General features: G+C 40.5%; 1 protein-coding gene across 3 annotated transcripts in view; it reads left to right on the top strand.

Annotated features, from left to right (window-relative positions):
• The window catches only part of cux2b (cut-like homeobox 2b), a 107,440-nt gene that overhangs the window by 80,925 nt on the left and 11,968 nt on the right, over positions 1–14,547 (top strand). For all 3 annotated transcript variants that reach the window (XM_058390607.1, XM_058390606.1, XM_058390605.1), the window contains 8 exons: positions 6,899–6,947; positions 7,637–7,732; positions 8,039–8,239; positions 8,497–8,555; positions 8,651–8,699; positions 8,909–8,999; positions 9,112–9,756; positions 13,164–13,265. In XM_058390607.1, the coding sequence (XP_058246590.1) occupies positions 6,899–6,947; positions 7,637–7,732; positions 8,039–8,239; positions 8,497–8,555; positions 8,651–8,699; positions 8,909–8,999; positions 9,112–9,756; positions 13,164–13,265 (1,292 nt within the window). The remainder of the gene's footprint in view (positions 1–6,898; positions 6,948–7,636; positions 7,733–8,038; positions 8,240–8,496; positions 8,556–8,650; positions 8,700–8,908; positions 9,000–9,111; positions 9,757–13,163; positions 13,266–14,547) is intronic.

The raw sequence follows: 14,547 nt of genomic DNA, 5'->3' as shown, positions 1-14,547 counted from the left end.
ATATATATATATATGTATGTATGTATGTATATATATATATATATATATATATATATACATATGCTGTGGTATCTGGCATCAAGATGTTAGCAGCATACCCTTTAAGTCCTCTAAGTTGTGAGGTGGGGCCTCCATGGATCAGACTTGTTTGTCCAGCACATCCCACAGATGCTCGACTGGATTGAGATTTGTGGAATTTGGAGGTCAAGTCAACACCTCAAACTTGATGTTGTGCTCATCAAACCATTCCTGAACCATTTTTGCTTTGTGACACAGTGCATTATCCTGCTGAGAGAAGCCACAGCCATCAGGGAATACTGTTTCCATGAAAGGGTGTACATGGTCTGTAATAATGCTTAGGTAGGTGGTACATGTCAAAGTAACATCCACATGGATTGTAGGACCCAAGGTTTCCCAGCAGAATATAGCCTAAAGCATGACATTGCCTCTGCTTGCTTGCCTTCTTATCATAATGCATCCTGGTGCCAAGTGTTCCCCAGGTAAGCAATGCACACGCACCTGGCCATCCATGTGATGTAAAAGAAAAAGTGAATCATTAGACCAGTTCAGGTCAGCATGGGCACCCTGACTGGTCTGCGGCTATGCAGCCCCGTACGCAACAAACTGTGATGCACTGTGTATTCTGACACCTTTCTATCAGAACCAGCATTAACGTCTTCAGCAATTTGAGCAGCAGTAGCTCGTCTGTTGGATCGGAACACAGGGGCCAGCCTTCACTTCCCACATACATCAGTGAGCCTTGGCTACCCCATGACCCTGTCACCGGTTCACGACTGTTCCTTCTTTGGTCCACTTTTGATAGATACTGACCACTGCAGACCGGAAAAACCCCACAAGAGCTGCAGTTTTGGAGATGCTCTGATCCAGTTGTCTAGCCATCACAAATTTGGCCCTTGTGAAACTCGCTTAAATCCTTATGCTTGCCCATTTTTCCTGCTTCTAACACATCAACTTTGAGTCAATGCCTATATATATATATATATATATATATATATATATATATATATATATATATGTATACTACTCAATGAACTAAATAAATAAAATGCACTATAACCTTTACAGCTGAACTTAATTTGACCTTCTCTACACTTTTGAATGCACATGTCCAACTGTTCAGTGTTTCAGTAGTTTTTGCATAACTTGCTGTTCTCTAACAAGGTGCTTAACGGCAAAATTCACAACTGGTGTTTGATCCATGAATCCACCAATAAATTTTCTGGTTCAATTAGAATTGGTATTTAAACAGTCCTCTTCATCATGCTGTTCACATTTTGACATCATGAGACCAAGACGACACCTAACAATTGATCAACAGTACCTCACCATTGCGAGGCTTCAAATAGGATTTTCTCAGAGGGAAGTGGCCACTGAGCTTAGAGTGTCACAGAGTGTCATCAGCAGGTTGCGACAGAGATACAGAGAGACTGGAAGAGTCACAGAAAGGCATAGAAGTGGACATCCTTTGGCCACATCCCACGCTGATGACCGCTTCATTGTGAGCAGTGCCCTGCGGAACCGGATGATGGATGCCACTCAACTCCAGGCACATTTAAGGGAGGTTAGAGGCACCCAAGTGCCCCATTGTGCCCCTGCATGAACAACACAGGCCTAATTTCATCTTCATGGACGACAATGCTCCAGCTCATCGAGGTCACATCATTAGGGAATGGCTGCTGGAGGCTGGGGTACCTCAAATGGAGTGGCCTGCACTTTCTCCAGACCTGAAAACCTGTAGGATCAGCTGAGTCACCGTGTAGAGGCTCGTAACCCTGCACCCCAGAACCTCAATGACCTGAGGGCCGCCCTTCAAGAAGAGTGGAATGCCATGCCTCAGCAGACAATAAGTCGATTCGTGAACAGCATGAGACGTCGTTGTCAAGCTGTAATTGATGGTCAAGGGCACATGACAAATTATTGAGACATTGACATTTTTTGTTGTGGTATACCCACCACTGTTGTTGGCTTTTGTTTCAATAAATTGTTTGAGGAAATCACCATTGCATGCTTCTAATTAAATGCCCTAATTTAATGATATAATATCACTGTAGCGTGAACTTTTTACATTTTCCATAAATTTCACCCAAAAGCCAAATATCCTTAACTTTTTGTGAGTAGTGTGTATATATACAGTTGTGCTCAAAAGTTTGCACACCTTGGGAGAATTTGCAACGTGAACATTTTTTAAAAAATATTATGAGTGAAAAAGCAAAACAATTTTGTATAGTACTCAGGTTTGTATGTAAGGCATAACATAATGGCACAATCATCAAACAAAACATGACAATAAAGAAAATGAGGAAATAATCCCTGTTCAAAAGTTTGCATACCTTTAGTTCTTAATATCATGTATTGCCCCCTTTAGCATCAATGATAGCATGCAGTCTTTTGTAATAATTGTGCATGAGGTCCGTAATTCTTTCAGGTGGTATAACTGCCCATTCTTTTTGGCAAAATTCATTCCTCCAGTTCCTGTAAATTTTTTGGTTGTCTTGCACAAACTTTGAGATCTCCCCAAAGTGGCTCAAAATGAAATGAAACAGCCTTTATTTGTCACATATACATTACAGCACAGTGAAATTCTTTCTTCGCATATCCCATCCTTGGAGGTTGGGGTCAGAGCGCAGGGTCAGCCATGGCAAGGGCCCAACAGTGGCAACTTGGCGGTGCTGGGGCTTGAACCCTTGATCTTCCAGTCAACAACCCAGAGCCTTAACCACTTGAGCCACCACTGCCCCAATGATATTGAGGTCAGGAGACTGTGAACCTTCTTGGCCTTGTATTTTGGACCGTTGTCATTTTGGAACATCCAAGAGCAAGAGCGTCCCCTACGCAGATTTCGTGTAGTAGAATGTAAATTATCAGCCAGTATTTTCTGATAACATGCTGCATTCATCTTGCCAATTTTGGTCAATTTTGACTTCCCTGTGCCACTGGAGCTCACACAGCCCCATGGTTGTGACTATAAAGTTCAATTTTGGTCTCATCACTCCAAATGATCCTGCTCCAGAAGTAGTGAGGCTTGCTCGGTGCTGTCTGGCATACTGAAAGCGGGCCTCTCAAAAAGTTGTTTGTGGGTTTTTCTTTGTGTCCTGAACAATTCTTCTGGCATTAGTGGTTGAAATCTTTCTTGGTTTACCTGACCGTGGCTTAGTATCAATTGAACCTCTTATTTTCCACCTCTTTACCGGAGTTTTTACAGTACTGACTGGCATTTTCAAGTGTTCATATATCATTTTAGATCCTTTTCCAGCTTCATAAAGTTCAACTAACTTATTACACAGGTCCATTTGTAGTCCTTTCGTCTTCCCTATGGTGCAGTACCCAGACAAGTCAGTGCATCATCTCATGAGCTGAGAAACTCACTGACTATTTATGCACAGTTACAATTACAATCACAGTCACAGGTTTTTGCATTGGTGTCTGTGATTAATGGCTTAGCAATTGCATCTCTTCCGTGGATGCTGGCTTTGTGAAGTTTTCTGCGGACTATTTTTGTGAAAACAGGGTTTAAGGTGGATATTAAGTTCTGCTGTCACTTTTGCTGAAATAGTTCTGTGATGTTTGAACACAATCCTTTCTAATGTCCTAATGTTCAGTCTCTATCATCATATTTTGAATTATATCCTATTCTTCTTTGCTGATGAAGTCCTGCCACTTTGTGTACACAGTCATAATCGTGGAGACAAAGAGTTGGGCTGTGAAGGTTACAGACGCTTCTGCTGTTTTCTAGAACATCACAGATTAATGGCAAATGGTTTCTTTCCTATTCTTTTTTGCTGCTCACATTGATCTGCTCACATTGACAGCTAACAGAATATGCATTTTAGCTAAATAATGCTAATGCCACTGGTCACTTTGGTTTGTTTGAAGGACAGACTCAGTCAGTGGTCTTCAGAGGCAAAAGGTTCTCCTGACATACACAGAAAATATATGCTGTTTAACATAGCTGCAAGCAGCTGCTGAGGGGTCAAAAACTACAGAGCACCACCTTGGTTTTGTCTGACCTAAGGACATCTCAACATAGCTTTCAGTTTCTGTATCAATACAATAAAGTACTGCAGAGATATGACCCCTTTTTTTATAAGGTGGCCAGGCAATTTTTAAATCAGCTGACCTAAGAAGCTTGATAATGAATCATGATGCTGAACAAAACACTGTAACAGTAATGGGAAACAACATGGTTTTCTTTAATGTAGCATTACCTACATGTCAAATGAGGCAGTAACAGCCAACCTCACGTCACAAAGGTGTCTGCCAAGTTTGGTCTGAAAATGCCAGTGTTGCTGAGATATAACAAAACATTCTGTTTTTGTGTAATGGCAAAAATTCAGAAATGATAGATTTGTTTGTTTTGTTTGTTCCATTTGTTGTGTTCATATGCCTGTTGACTATTTAGCTTAACTGTTTGCAAAAACATTATTTAAATGTTAATTAATTTTACATGATAGTGTTATTGTTCTTTAGTCACCCCCTTTTTCCACAGCATTTAACATCTGACTGGAAGTAAACAAATGCGTTGCAGAAACAAGATCAGCCATAGCATTAAAACCACCTGCTTAATATTGTGTAGGTCCCATTATGCCAACAAAACAACTCTGACCCTGCATGGACTTCACAAGACTGGTGATGGTGTGCTGTAGTATCTGGTACCAAGATGTTGTGTAATTTGTGAGGTGGGGCCTTCATTGATTGTTTGTTGAGCGCAACCAATAGATGCTTGATTGGATGAGGTCTGGGGAATTTGAAGGTCAAGTAAACACTTTAAATTGTCAGTAATTTTCTCAACCGCCTAAAACGCCAACAATGGGCATGTGAGCATCAGAACTGGACCACAAAGCAATGGAAGAAGGTGGCCTGTTCTGATAAATCATGTTTTCTTTCATGCCATGTGGATGGCCGGGTGCGTATGTTACTTACCTGGGGAATTTACATAAAAATACTTATTCCACATATACATATTACAGAATATGCTGTCTGATCAGTACACACACTCACACATATGCAGGTCTCATCCCAGACCCATCACTCAGCTGTTGCATTATTTTGCTATACTCTTCCAGGCTTCTCCTTTCATGGATTTGTTTTTTTTCACTGTCAGTCTCCTCTTCAGGTGAAATTCATGGTAAATGGAATTAGGTCTAAAAGTTTTTTGTTATGTTGACAGTGTGTTTTGGGTCATTGTCTTGCTGCCTCATGAATGCATTTCTTTCTAAACTGGCAGGCATAATGTTTCTGTAGACTTTATTTAATTTATTCTGCTGCTACCGTCATTAGTAATGAGTAGTGATCCTGTTACAGAAGGAGCCATGCAAGCCCTAGCCCATGACACCACCTCAACCATGCTTAACTGTTGAGCTTGTATGGTTTGGATCATGAACAGATCCTTTATTTCTCCACATTGGCCTTCTATCACTTTTGTGGAGGTTAATTTTGGTTCTAGCACATTTGTTGCTCATCTCTGTACTTCTCTGAATTCAAATCTGGCCTTATGATCTGCAGTGAGAATAAAGCATGCTAGCAAGAGGAAAGCATAACAGAACCATTGTTCTTCCCTGTAATACATTTAAGTACATTTTCTTGTCAATTCTTCCTAATTTTTTAACTGCACCTAAATTATAAAATGTTGCTCTCCAGTTATTATTTCTCGAATCACATAGAGTCACTTGAATTATTTTCCACATGGTTTCCCAACTGCCTAGTGCAGTAAATATAAGAAGTTCAGTCTTTGTTACTTTGGAAAACAACAGATTGCCTCATAAAAAATTGGGCTTGACATCATCGTCAAATACACAGTCTCCAATTCGCACCTTGAATGAGCCTGTAACTTGTATGAGGTGCCAGTGGGAATTAGAAAAAAAAGTCTTGTTTAGTTTTGCTACGGAGGACTCGAATGCTCTGGTACCTGATTCCCCCCCCCCCGTTTCCAAACATGATGCACAGTTTCCATTTGGTTGAATTTTGTTTACTATTTCTCTTCTATCTGTGATGTGAGGACTAATGCTACTTTCTGAAATGATTCTGGTTTTGACTGCCATCCTGCTGCTATGTATACATTAGTAATCTCAGAGCTAATCCTTATATTTGAATTTATCAGCATAGACACTTATTTACTCTTCACTTATTTATGAGTGATAAATAAATAGTACAGAGTCTTCAATAAAAAAAAATATCGCTCTGGCCTTACACTTACACAAATGCACTCTAATTTTCATTAGTACAGACAATTATTTACCCGGAGACAGAAGGACAAAGTCATACTTAATTGCAATTTAATGTGATAGGATGTCTTCATAGTCTTCTCTGTACAGCAACTCAATGCACTTACACTTAATGCAAATACACTCTAATATAGAGAGGATCTTTGTTTAGGAGAGCCTCAGAGATTCATGTATTTAATCAAACTTTCAGCCTTCCTCATTATTCAGCCTCTCCACCTTTTGAAAATCAGCTCCCTGATGACTGAGAGGAAACTGTTGAACTTCAAACAAACCTTATGAATAATCTCCCCGAGACGCTATTCAAATGAGTGCTCTGATTGTTGGGAGTGTGTAGGCATGTTGAGATGTGATGTCAAATAATATGCGATAGATGTGACTCATTCCATTTTAATGATAGGATGCCTTGTCTGTTCTTCTTTTTTCAGATTTCACAGACTTTCGAATACTCAAAACATCTTTGTGGGAGTTTATAATTTGGTTGTTGTTTGGTGAACTGTTAGGACTGCAAAATCTAGATAATGTGACTATGACAGTTGTGACTTTGTAGATACAATTGTATGAAATATAAAAGACAGTTTGGTTTTGCCATACTGATTGTCTTTATTTATATAATCTTCCAGATTTTTTTAATACACAGTGTGTATTGTGTCTTTCAGAGCAGAGGAACTGTCCCAGCTCAAGACAAACTTGGAGAAGGCCAACCAGGTGAGCATGGAGCTTTCCATTCTATCACTAATTTTGAAAATCCTGCATTTGTTAAGGTAATCACCTTTTGTAATCAAGCCTCAGAATTAATTAGACGCCCCTGTGGCCTCTCTTCCTCTTACCACCCACCCTCTACCCTCCGCTTTCTCAGGGCTTTGTGATTAGCCGTCTGCAGGTAGCAAAGGGCCATGAGACAGCACAGAGTGAAGGCTGCTGAGAGAGAAGCGTGATATGTCTGTTAGTTACCTTGTCGTACTGATTGCTTCCATTTTTCCTTTCCTCTCTGCCATGATTTTCCATTCTCTCTATCTCTCCCTTCGCCAGCAGCTTTTAGATTAATGTTCAGAAAATGAGTCATTAATTAGCAGGCTGAGTGTGACTGTGCAGGGAAACAGTTTGGGAAAGAAAGTGCCTGCAAGTAAACATCCACCTCAGCAGAAAGGAGTAAAAAGAGAATGAGTGGGAGATACATTCTCTATTTCAGGTTCTCACTGTATGTAATGCTCTTGACTGAATTTATTTTACTCATTAATTTAGTAGAGTATGTGCACTTGGTGTAAACGTTAGATACCGAAACTCAGAGCACTGTGGTTTAAACGTTATAGTTTTGTAGAGTTTTATTGTATTTTCACTGCACAGGTGATATTGAGAAGCCTTTGTAAAACAGAATTGTGTGTGTTTGATGGCAGAGAGCAGATGTGGCCCAGAGGGAGTTGGAGCAACTGAAGGACCAGCTAACCAGCAGTCACAGCATTTCTAAAGGGAGTGACGAGGGTCCCAGTGAGGTACAAGTAATTCCCAGCTCTCACCAAAACTTTTAAGATTAAAGAGAAAAGGCACACTTCACCACAAAGTTATCCCAAGGCTCTCAAGTCACACTCATGTACAAAAAAAAGAGTCACTTATCCATACTGTTGATGCCACAAATCAAATCCTCTGTGCTTCTGGCTCCTCATTAGCAACACTTTGAAGTAATATGATTATAGGAAAGCAGAGAGGATGGAGGCAGGCATTTTGAAGTTGAAAAAAGATTTTCATGTTTTTTTTTTCTTCCTTACTGCTTTGCTCCTCTGCTGTGGTGCCCATCTCAGGGGAAAGCAGGGAGGGATGAGAAGGACAAGTGCTCACCATCACGGCTGGAAGCAGTGCTCTTCTCCAAAGACAGAGAGATTCTCCGCCTGCTTGAAAATGTCCAGAGGTTGCAGTTCACTCTTCAAGAAGTGCAGGACTCCTCAGCAAGTCAGCTAGCAGATCTTGAACACCAGCTGGCCAATAAGACAGAGGCTATTGAAGTATGTGGGGTAGAAAAGTTTGAACATATAGATGAAGTAAACCAGTCACAAGTCTCTAACCATCAGTTTTTAATAGGTGTGTAGCAGCAAGAACATAACACTATGTTAGTGTAGGGATGGTATAGGTTTTGGAATAGTTTAAATACTGCTGGTGGAATTGAAGTTGTTCTTTTCATCATATGATTTTCCTAATTGTTACTTCAAAAGAACCCATCTTTGATCACATCATCTGTGATACTCTTCTTGTGTTTTTACAGAAATTAGAGGTTAAATTGCAGTCTCAGTTGGACTATGAAGAAATCAAAACTGAACTAAGGTAAAAAAAAAACAAAAAAGTCTCTTTTTAATAAATTATAGGTCACTATTGACTATGTCTGCTTGCTAATTAGGACTTCCATTTTTCCCTCACAGCATTCTTAAAGCAATGAAACTGACATCGGCAAATGGGAGCTCTTCCCAGGTGAGATTTGTGAGCTCTCATTGCTGATGGTTCATTCCCCTTTGAGTTACGTGTCATATTGGCATGTTTGCCATCACCTAAAACAATAGATAAATGAGCTTGCTTTTCCACAAAAAGCCTCTTTGATTTTCTTTCTGTAATGTGGTTCTCTAAATGAGAAAACTCCTTTGTTATGTGTGTGTGTGTTTATATTTTGTGTATGTGTAAAGGACACTGCAGAGGCTTTGCTACTTGACAAACAGTCATTCCTACACTCCAACAAAATTTTGACAGACAAATCCAGAGTCCAACACTGTCCTGGTAAGATAATAATCTTTTAAATAAATTAGTTGAGTATATATGCAACATGCATGTGACTATGACCTTAGTGGTTTCCTTCATGCAGCAAAAATTCTTCTGCATGTCCATTCAGATGAAGATCATTCAGATGGTTCCAGTAGGGATTTTGGGCGCCCCATGAGCTCGTACTCCTCCCCTCCAGGAGCGTTACCAGTGGACAGTCAGTCATCCTCCAGTCCAGGACCACCTAATCCTGATGGAACCTCTGGGACTCATGAGCTCCCACGATCATTCTCTGCATCACCGTTCTCCAGTGAGAAGCATGCTACAGGGCACCTCCTGCAGAAGCAGCTCCTTTCTCCTCACTTTAAGAAGGATGGCACCTCACTCATGGCCTTTCCCACTGCTCTGTTTGCTGCAAAAGCTGCCCTCATGTCAGCCAATCCAGGTTCTTCAGGTCCCTTGGTGATGGAAACTGGCTTAGCTAGTGACCAGTCAGAGTGCGGGAGCTCAGGAGGTGGGGATGAGGACCACCTAGACACTGCAGAGATAGCCTATCAAGTGAAAGAGCAGCTTCTCAAACATAACATTGGTCAGCGGGTGTTTGGCCACTATGTGTTGGGCCTCTCCCAAGGCTCCGTCAGTGAGATACTGGCTCGGCCCAAACCCTGGAGGAAGCTGACAGTCAAAGGCAAGGAGCCCTTCATCAAGATGAAGCAGTTCCTGTCTGATGAACAGAACATCCTAGCCTTGCGCACCATCCAAGTTCGCCAGAGAGGTATGACTCAGACCATCCCATGTCACTTTCCATGTGCAAATGTATCCCTCTTCCCTGCTCCACTCACAGGTATTTTCTACTGCACATTCACAAACAAAATAATGTGCAGGACTGTGTGCTATAGACAGATGATGGTGAACAAGTTTAAATCTGATGGTGCTTATATATACTTCAAGTATTTCAACTGAATATTTCATATTTATATTCATATATATTTATATTTATATTCATATATATATATATATATATATATATATATATATATATATATATATATATATATATGTATATATATATAAATATATACACTATATTGCCAAAAGTATTTGCTCACCTGCCTTGACTCACATATGAACTTAAGTGACATCCCATTCCTAATCCATAGGGTTCAATATGACGTCGGTGCACCCTTTGCAGCTATAACAGCTTCAACTCTTCTGGGAAGGCTGTCCACAAGGTTTAGGTGTGTTTATGGGAATTTTTGACCATTCTTCCAGAAGCGCATTTGTGAGGTCACACACTGATGTTGGACGAGAAGGCCTGGATCTCAGTCTCCGCTCTAATTCATCCCAAAGGTGTTCTACCGGGTTGAGGTCAGGACTCTGTGCAGGCCAGTCAAGTTCATCCACACCAGACTCTGTCATCCATGTCTTTATGGACCTTGCTTTGTGCACTGGTGCACAGTCATGTTGGAAGAGGAAGGGACCAGCTCCAAACTGTTCCCACAAAGTTGGGAGCATGGAATTGTCCAAAATGTCTTGGTATGCTGAAGCATTCAGAGTTCCTTTCACTGGAACTAAGGGGCCAAGCCCAGCTCCTGAAAAACAACCCCACACCATAATCCCCCCTCCACCAGACTTTACACTTGGCACAATGCAGTCAGAAAAGTACCGTTCTCCTGGCAACCGCCAAACCCAGACTCATCCATCAGATTGCCAGATGGAGAAGCGTGAGTCGTCACTCCAGAAAACGCGTCTCCACTCCTCTAGAGTCCAGTGGCGGCGTGCTTTACACCACTGCATCCGACGCTTTGCGTTGCACTTGGTGATGTATGGCTTGGATGCAGCTGCTCGGCCATGGAAACCCATTCCATGAAGCTCTCTTCGCACTGTTCTTGACCTAATCTGAAGGCCACATGAAGTTTGGAGGTCTGTAGCGATTGACTGCAGAAAGTTGGCGACCTCTTCGCACTATGCGCCTCAGCATCCGCTGACCCCGCTTCGTCAGTTTACGTGGCCTACCACTTCGTGGCTGAGTTGCTGTCGTTCCCAAACACTTCCACGTTCTTATAATACAGCTGACAGTTGACTGTGGAATATTTAGGAGCGAGGAAATTTCACGACTGGATTTGTTGCACAGGTGGCATCCTATCACAGTTCCACGCTGGAATTCACTGAGCTCCTGAGAGCGACCCATTCTTTCACAAATGTTTGTAAAAACAGTCTGCATGCCTAGGTGCTTGATTTTATACACCTGTGGCCATGGAAGTGATTGGAACACCTGATTCTGATTATTTGGATGGGTGAGCGAATACTTTTGGCAATATAGTGTATACAGCTCTGGAAAAAAATGAGAGACCACTGCCCAACCTCCAGATTTGAACCCTATTGAAAACCTCTGGAATGTCATCAAGAGGAAGATGCAAAGCTGAGCTGTTTGCTTTTTTCCAGAAAGAGTGGTATAAAGTTCCCCAACAGCAATGTGAAAACTGGTGGAGAGCATGGAGTCAAAATGCATGCAATTCAGGGTTATTCCACCAAATACTGATTTCTTAATGTTTTAGCCAAAGCATTGACACAATTTGTTTACAAATTATTTGCATTTTGTTTTATGTGAGTTATTAAAGCTCTGCAAATACTGCATGATCTTGGGTTATTTTGATGTGTTGTCATTTCCTTTAAATATACACTGTAAATAACAAGTTATATTTTGAATTTAGGAGAAATATTGTAAGGAGTTCACAAAAAATTAAACTGAAACTGTTCATCTCACCAATACACACACATATATATATACATATATATATACATATATATATATATATATATATATATATATATATATATATATATATATGACTTACATGATGAGTTGCTGTAATGAACCAGTGCACCAGGTCTGACGATGGCTCTAAGGGTTTCATTCTGGTGCAGTACAGCAGTAAGGGTACTGTTGGCTAGTGGAGGTTTTTGTGACTCTCCAAGGATATTTTGACCACTGTCAAATTTGGACGTGCCAAACATTATCCCACTCCATGTTGGATGATGCTACAGGCTGGATATTGTTCCCCACAGCATCTCCAGAGTCTTTCATATCTGTCACATGTGCTCAGTGTGAACCTGCTCTCATCCCTGAAGAGAACAGGGCATCAGAGAACTGGATGTGCCAATTTTGGTGTTCTTTTGGAAATGCCACCGTGCTGCACTGTGTGCACAGGCCCCACTAGAGGCCCTCATAACATCCTTGTGGAGACTGTTTCTGAAAGTTTGGTCAGAAACATCAGTAGGCTGCTGGAGGTCATTTTGTAGGACTCTGGCAATGCCTCCTCCTGTTCCTCCTTGCAAAAGGAGCACTTCCTGTTCCTGCTGTTTGGTTAATGTCCTTTTATGGCCCTCTCCAGCTTTCCTCATGTAGCAGCCTGTCTCCTGGTATCTCTTCCATGCTCTTTTGAAGCTGTGCTGAGAGACACACCAAACCTCCTTGCAACATTGTATGTATGTATGTACCTTCCTGGAGGAGCTGGACTGGAGCTGGTACTGCCTCATGCTACAAGTAGTGACAAGCACCCTGAAAAACATAACACTACAGACAAATCAGTCAGGAAAGATAAGAAGAGAGCAATTGTCTGTTGCCACCAACTGCAGCTGATTCACTGAAAAAAACTGAAACTGATTCACAATCACATATGCCTCCTAATTCCTAACTGGGCAGATGCAGATTGATATACAAAGTTTAACTGACTTGGTGTTCTGCTGTGATTAACAAATGTTTTCTTTATATACTGTACAATGTATAATACCAGTGATGACAACACTGAGTTTGTGGAATACCATAGTGTATTATATTACTGTATACTGATTATGCGTATCCACCCATAACACAGAGTAGCCATATGGTCAGCTTTACTCTTTTGAAATTGAACTTATTTTGTTGTCTCCAATCTAGTATCTGAAACCTTAGATATAGATATAACATATAGATGCAATGCTTCATTCCCATGTATTTATTGTGATGCTTTTGGCTCCTGACTTACTTGACTTACTGGTTAACTTTACTTGGTTGTTTTTTTCTTTGCTTTGAAATATTTAAAGTCCATTGCTCTAGCAGTCAAGAGGAAAGCATGTGAGGTCTGATCAACACCCCAATCTCTCACTTCCATTCTGTCTTACTGTTACCATTCTGTGCAGGGAGTATCACTCCTCGCATCCGAACTCCAGAAACTGGGTCAGATGACGCTATTAAGAACATTCTGGAACAGGCTAAGAAAGAGATCCAATCACAACGAGGAGGTAGGGGGCTTTTCAAGACATGATATAAGCCCTGTTTTTTAAAAACTAAAATTAAAACTAAAATTTGCTGGTTGATGAATAAGCAATGCCACACAGAACGAAAACTGATTAATTCTAAGGAAAATACAGTCATTTCTCTCAATATTTATGATGGGAACCAGGTTTTACATTACAGATAGATCACAGATAGCCTTTTTTGGTTGTTATCCAGTTCCCTGCATATGCATATACAGTATAATGACAAAAACTATTCTTTTGTTCTTGCTATACACTTTAGGTTTGAGATCAAAGAACAATATGGGACAGTAGATCAAAATTTCATCATCTGTTTCCTGATATTTCTATCTAGATGTGTCTAGATGGAAATATCATCTTATAATATGGCACCTTTTGTTTTAACCCACTTATTCTTCCAGTGATAAAAAATATTAGATACTGAATGACAGGTGTTTCATATTCAATATTTTATTTTCTGTTAGCTTGATTGTTTAAACAATTAATAGTTCTAAATGTCTGCTGTTGTTTTGAGCCCTGGGTTTCACTTTTGACTAGAGCATTTGTTGTTAATGATAAACCAACTTGAAGACTGGAGAACTGTCTACAGGAGAAAAGTAAGTTGTTTTGAAGCTGAGGGAAAGTCAGTCAGAGACTTTGCACAAACATTGGACATAGCCAATACAAATTCTATCTGAAATTCCCAGAAAAAGACAAAATCATTGGTTTACTAACAACCTGACATTGGACAAGATGGCCAAGGGAAGCGCCAATTGAAACACTGTGAGAGCTGTGAAGAAAACCCCAAAAACAACAGACAACATCAACAACCTCCACAGGTTAGCGTGAAGGTATAACAGTCCATCATTTGAGAGCAGAAGTATAGAAGCCATACCACAAGATGTAAAGTACTCATCAGCAGTAGGAATTTGAAAGCCAGATTGACATTCAGTAAGAAAAACATAGATGAGCCACAAAAGACCTGGAACTACGATTAACCAAAGTGGTGTGTGAGTGTAGAGAAAGAAAGGTAATTTGCAAATGATTCAAAGCATACACTACTCACAAAAAGTTAAGGATATTCGGCTTCGGGTGAAATTTCAGGATGCACCTAAATTGCACTATAACCTTTACAGGTGAACTTAATTTGACCTTTTCTACACTTTTGAATGCACATGTCCAACTGTTCAGTGTTTCAGTACTTTTTGCATAACTTGCTGTTCTCTAACAAGGTGCTTAACGGCAAAATTCACAACTGGTGTTTGATCCATGAATCGACCAATAAATT

This window comes from Hemibagrus wyckioides, linkage group LG05, assembly GCF_019097595.1.
Source record: "Hemibagrus wyckioides isolate EC202008001 linkage group LG05, SWU_Hwy_1.0, whole genome shotgun sequence".
Lineage (NCBI taxonomy): Eukaryota > Metazoa > Chordata > Actinopteri > Siluriformes > Bagridae > Hemibagrus > Hemibagrus wyckioides.
The sequence above is the reverse complement of the archived record's forward strand: the minus strand, read 5'-3'. Positions and strand labels throughout refer to the sequence as shown.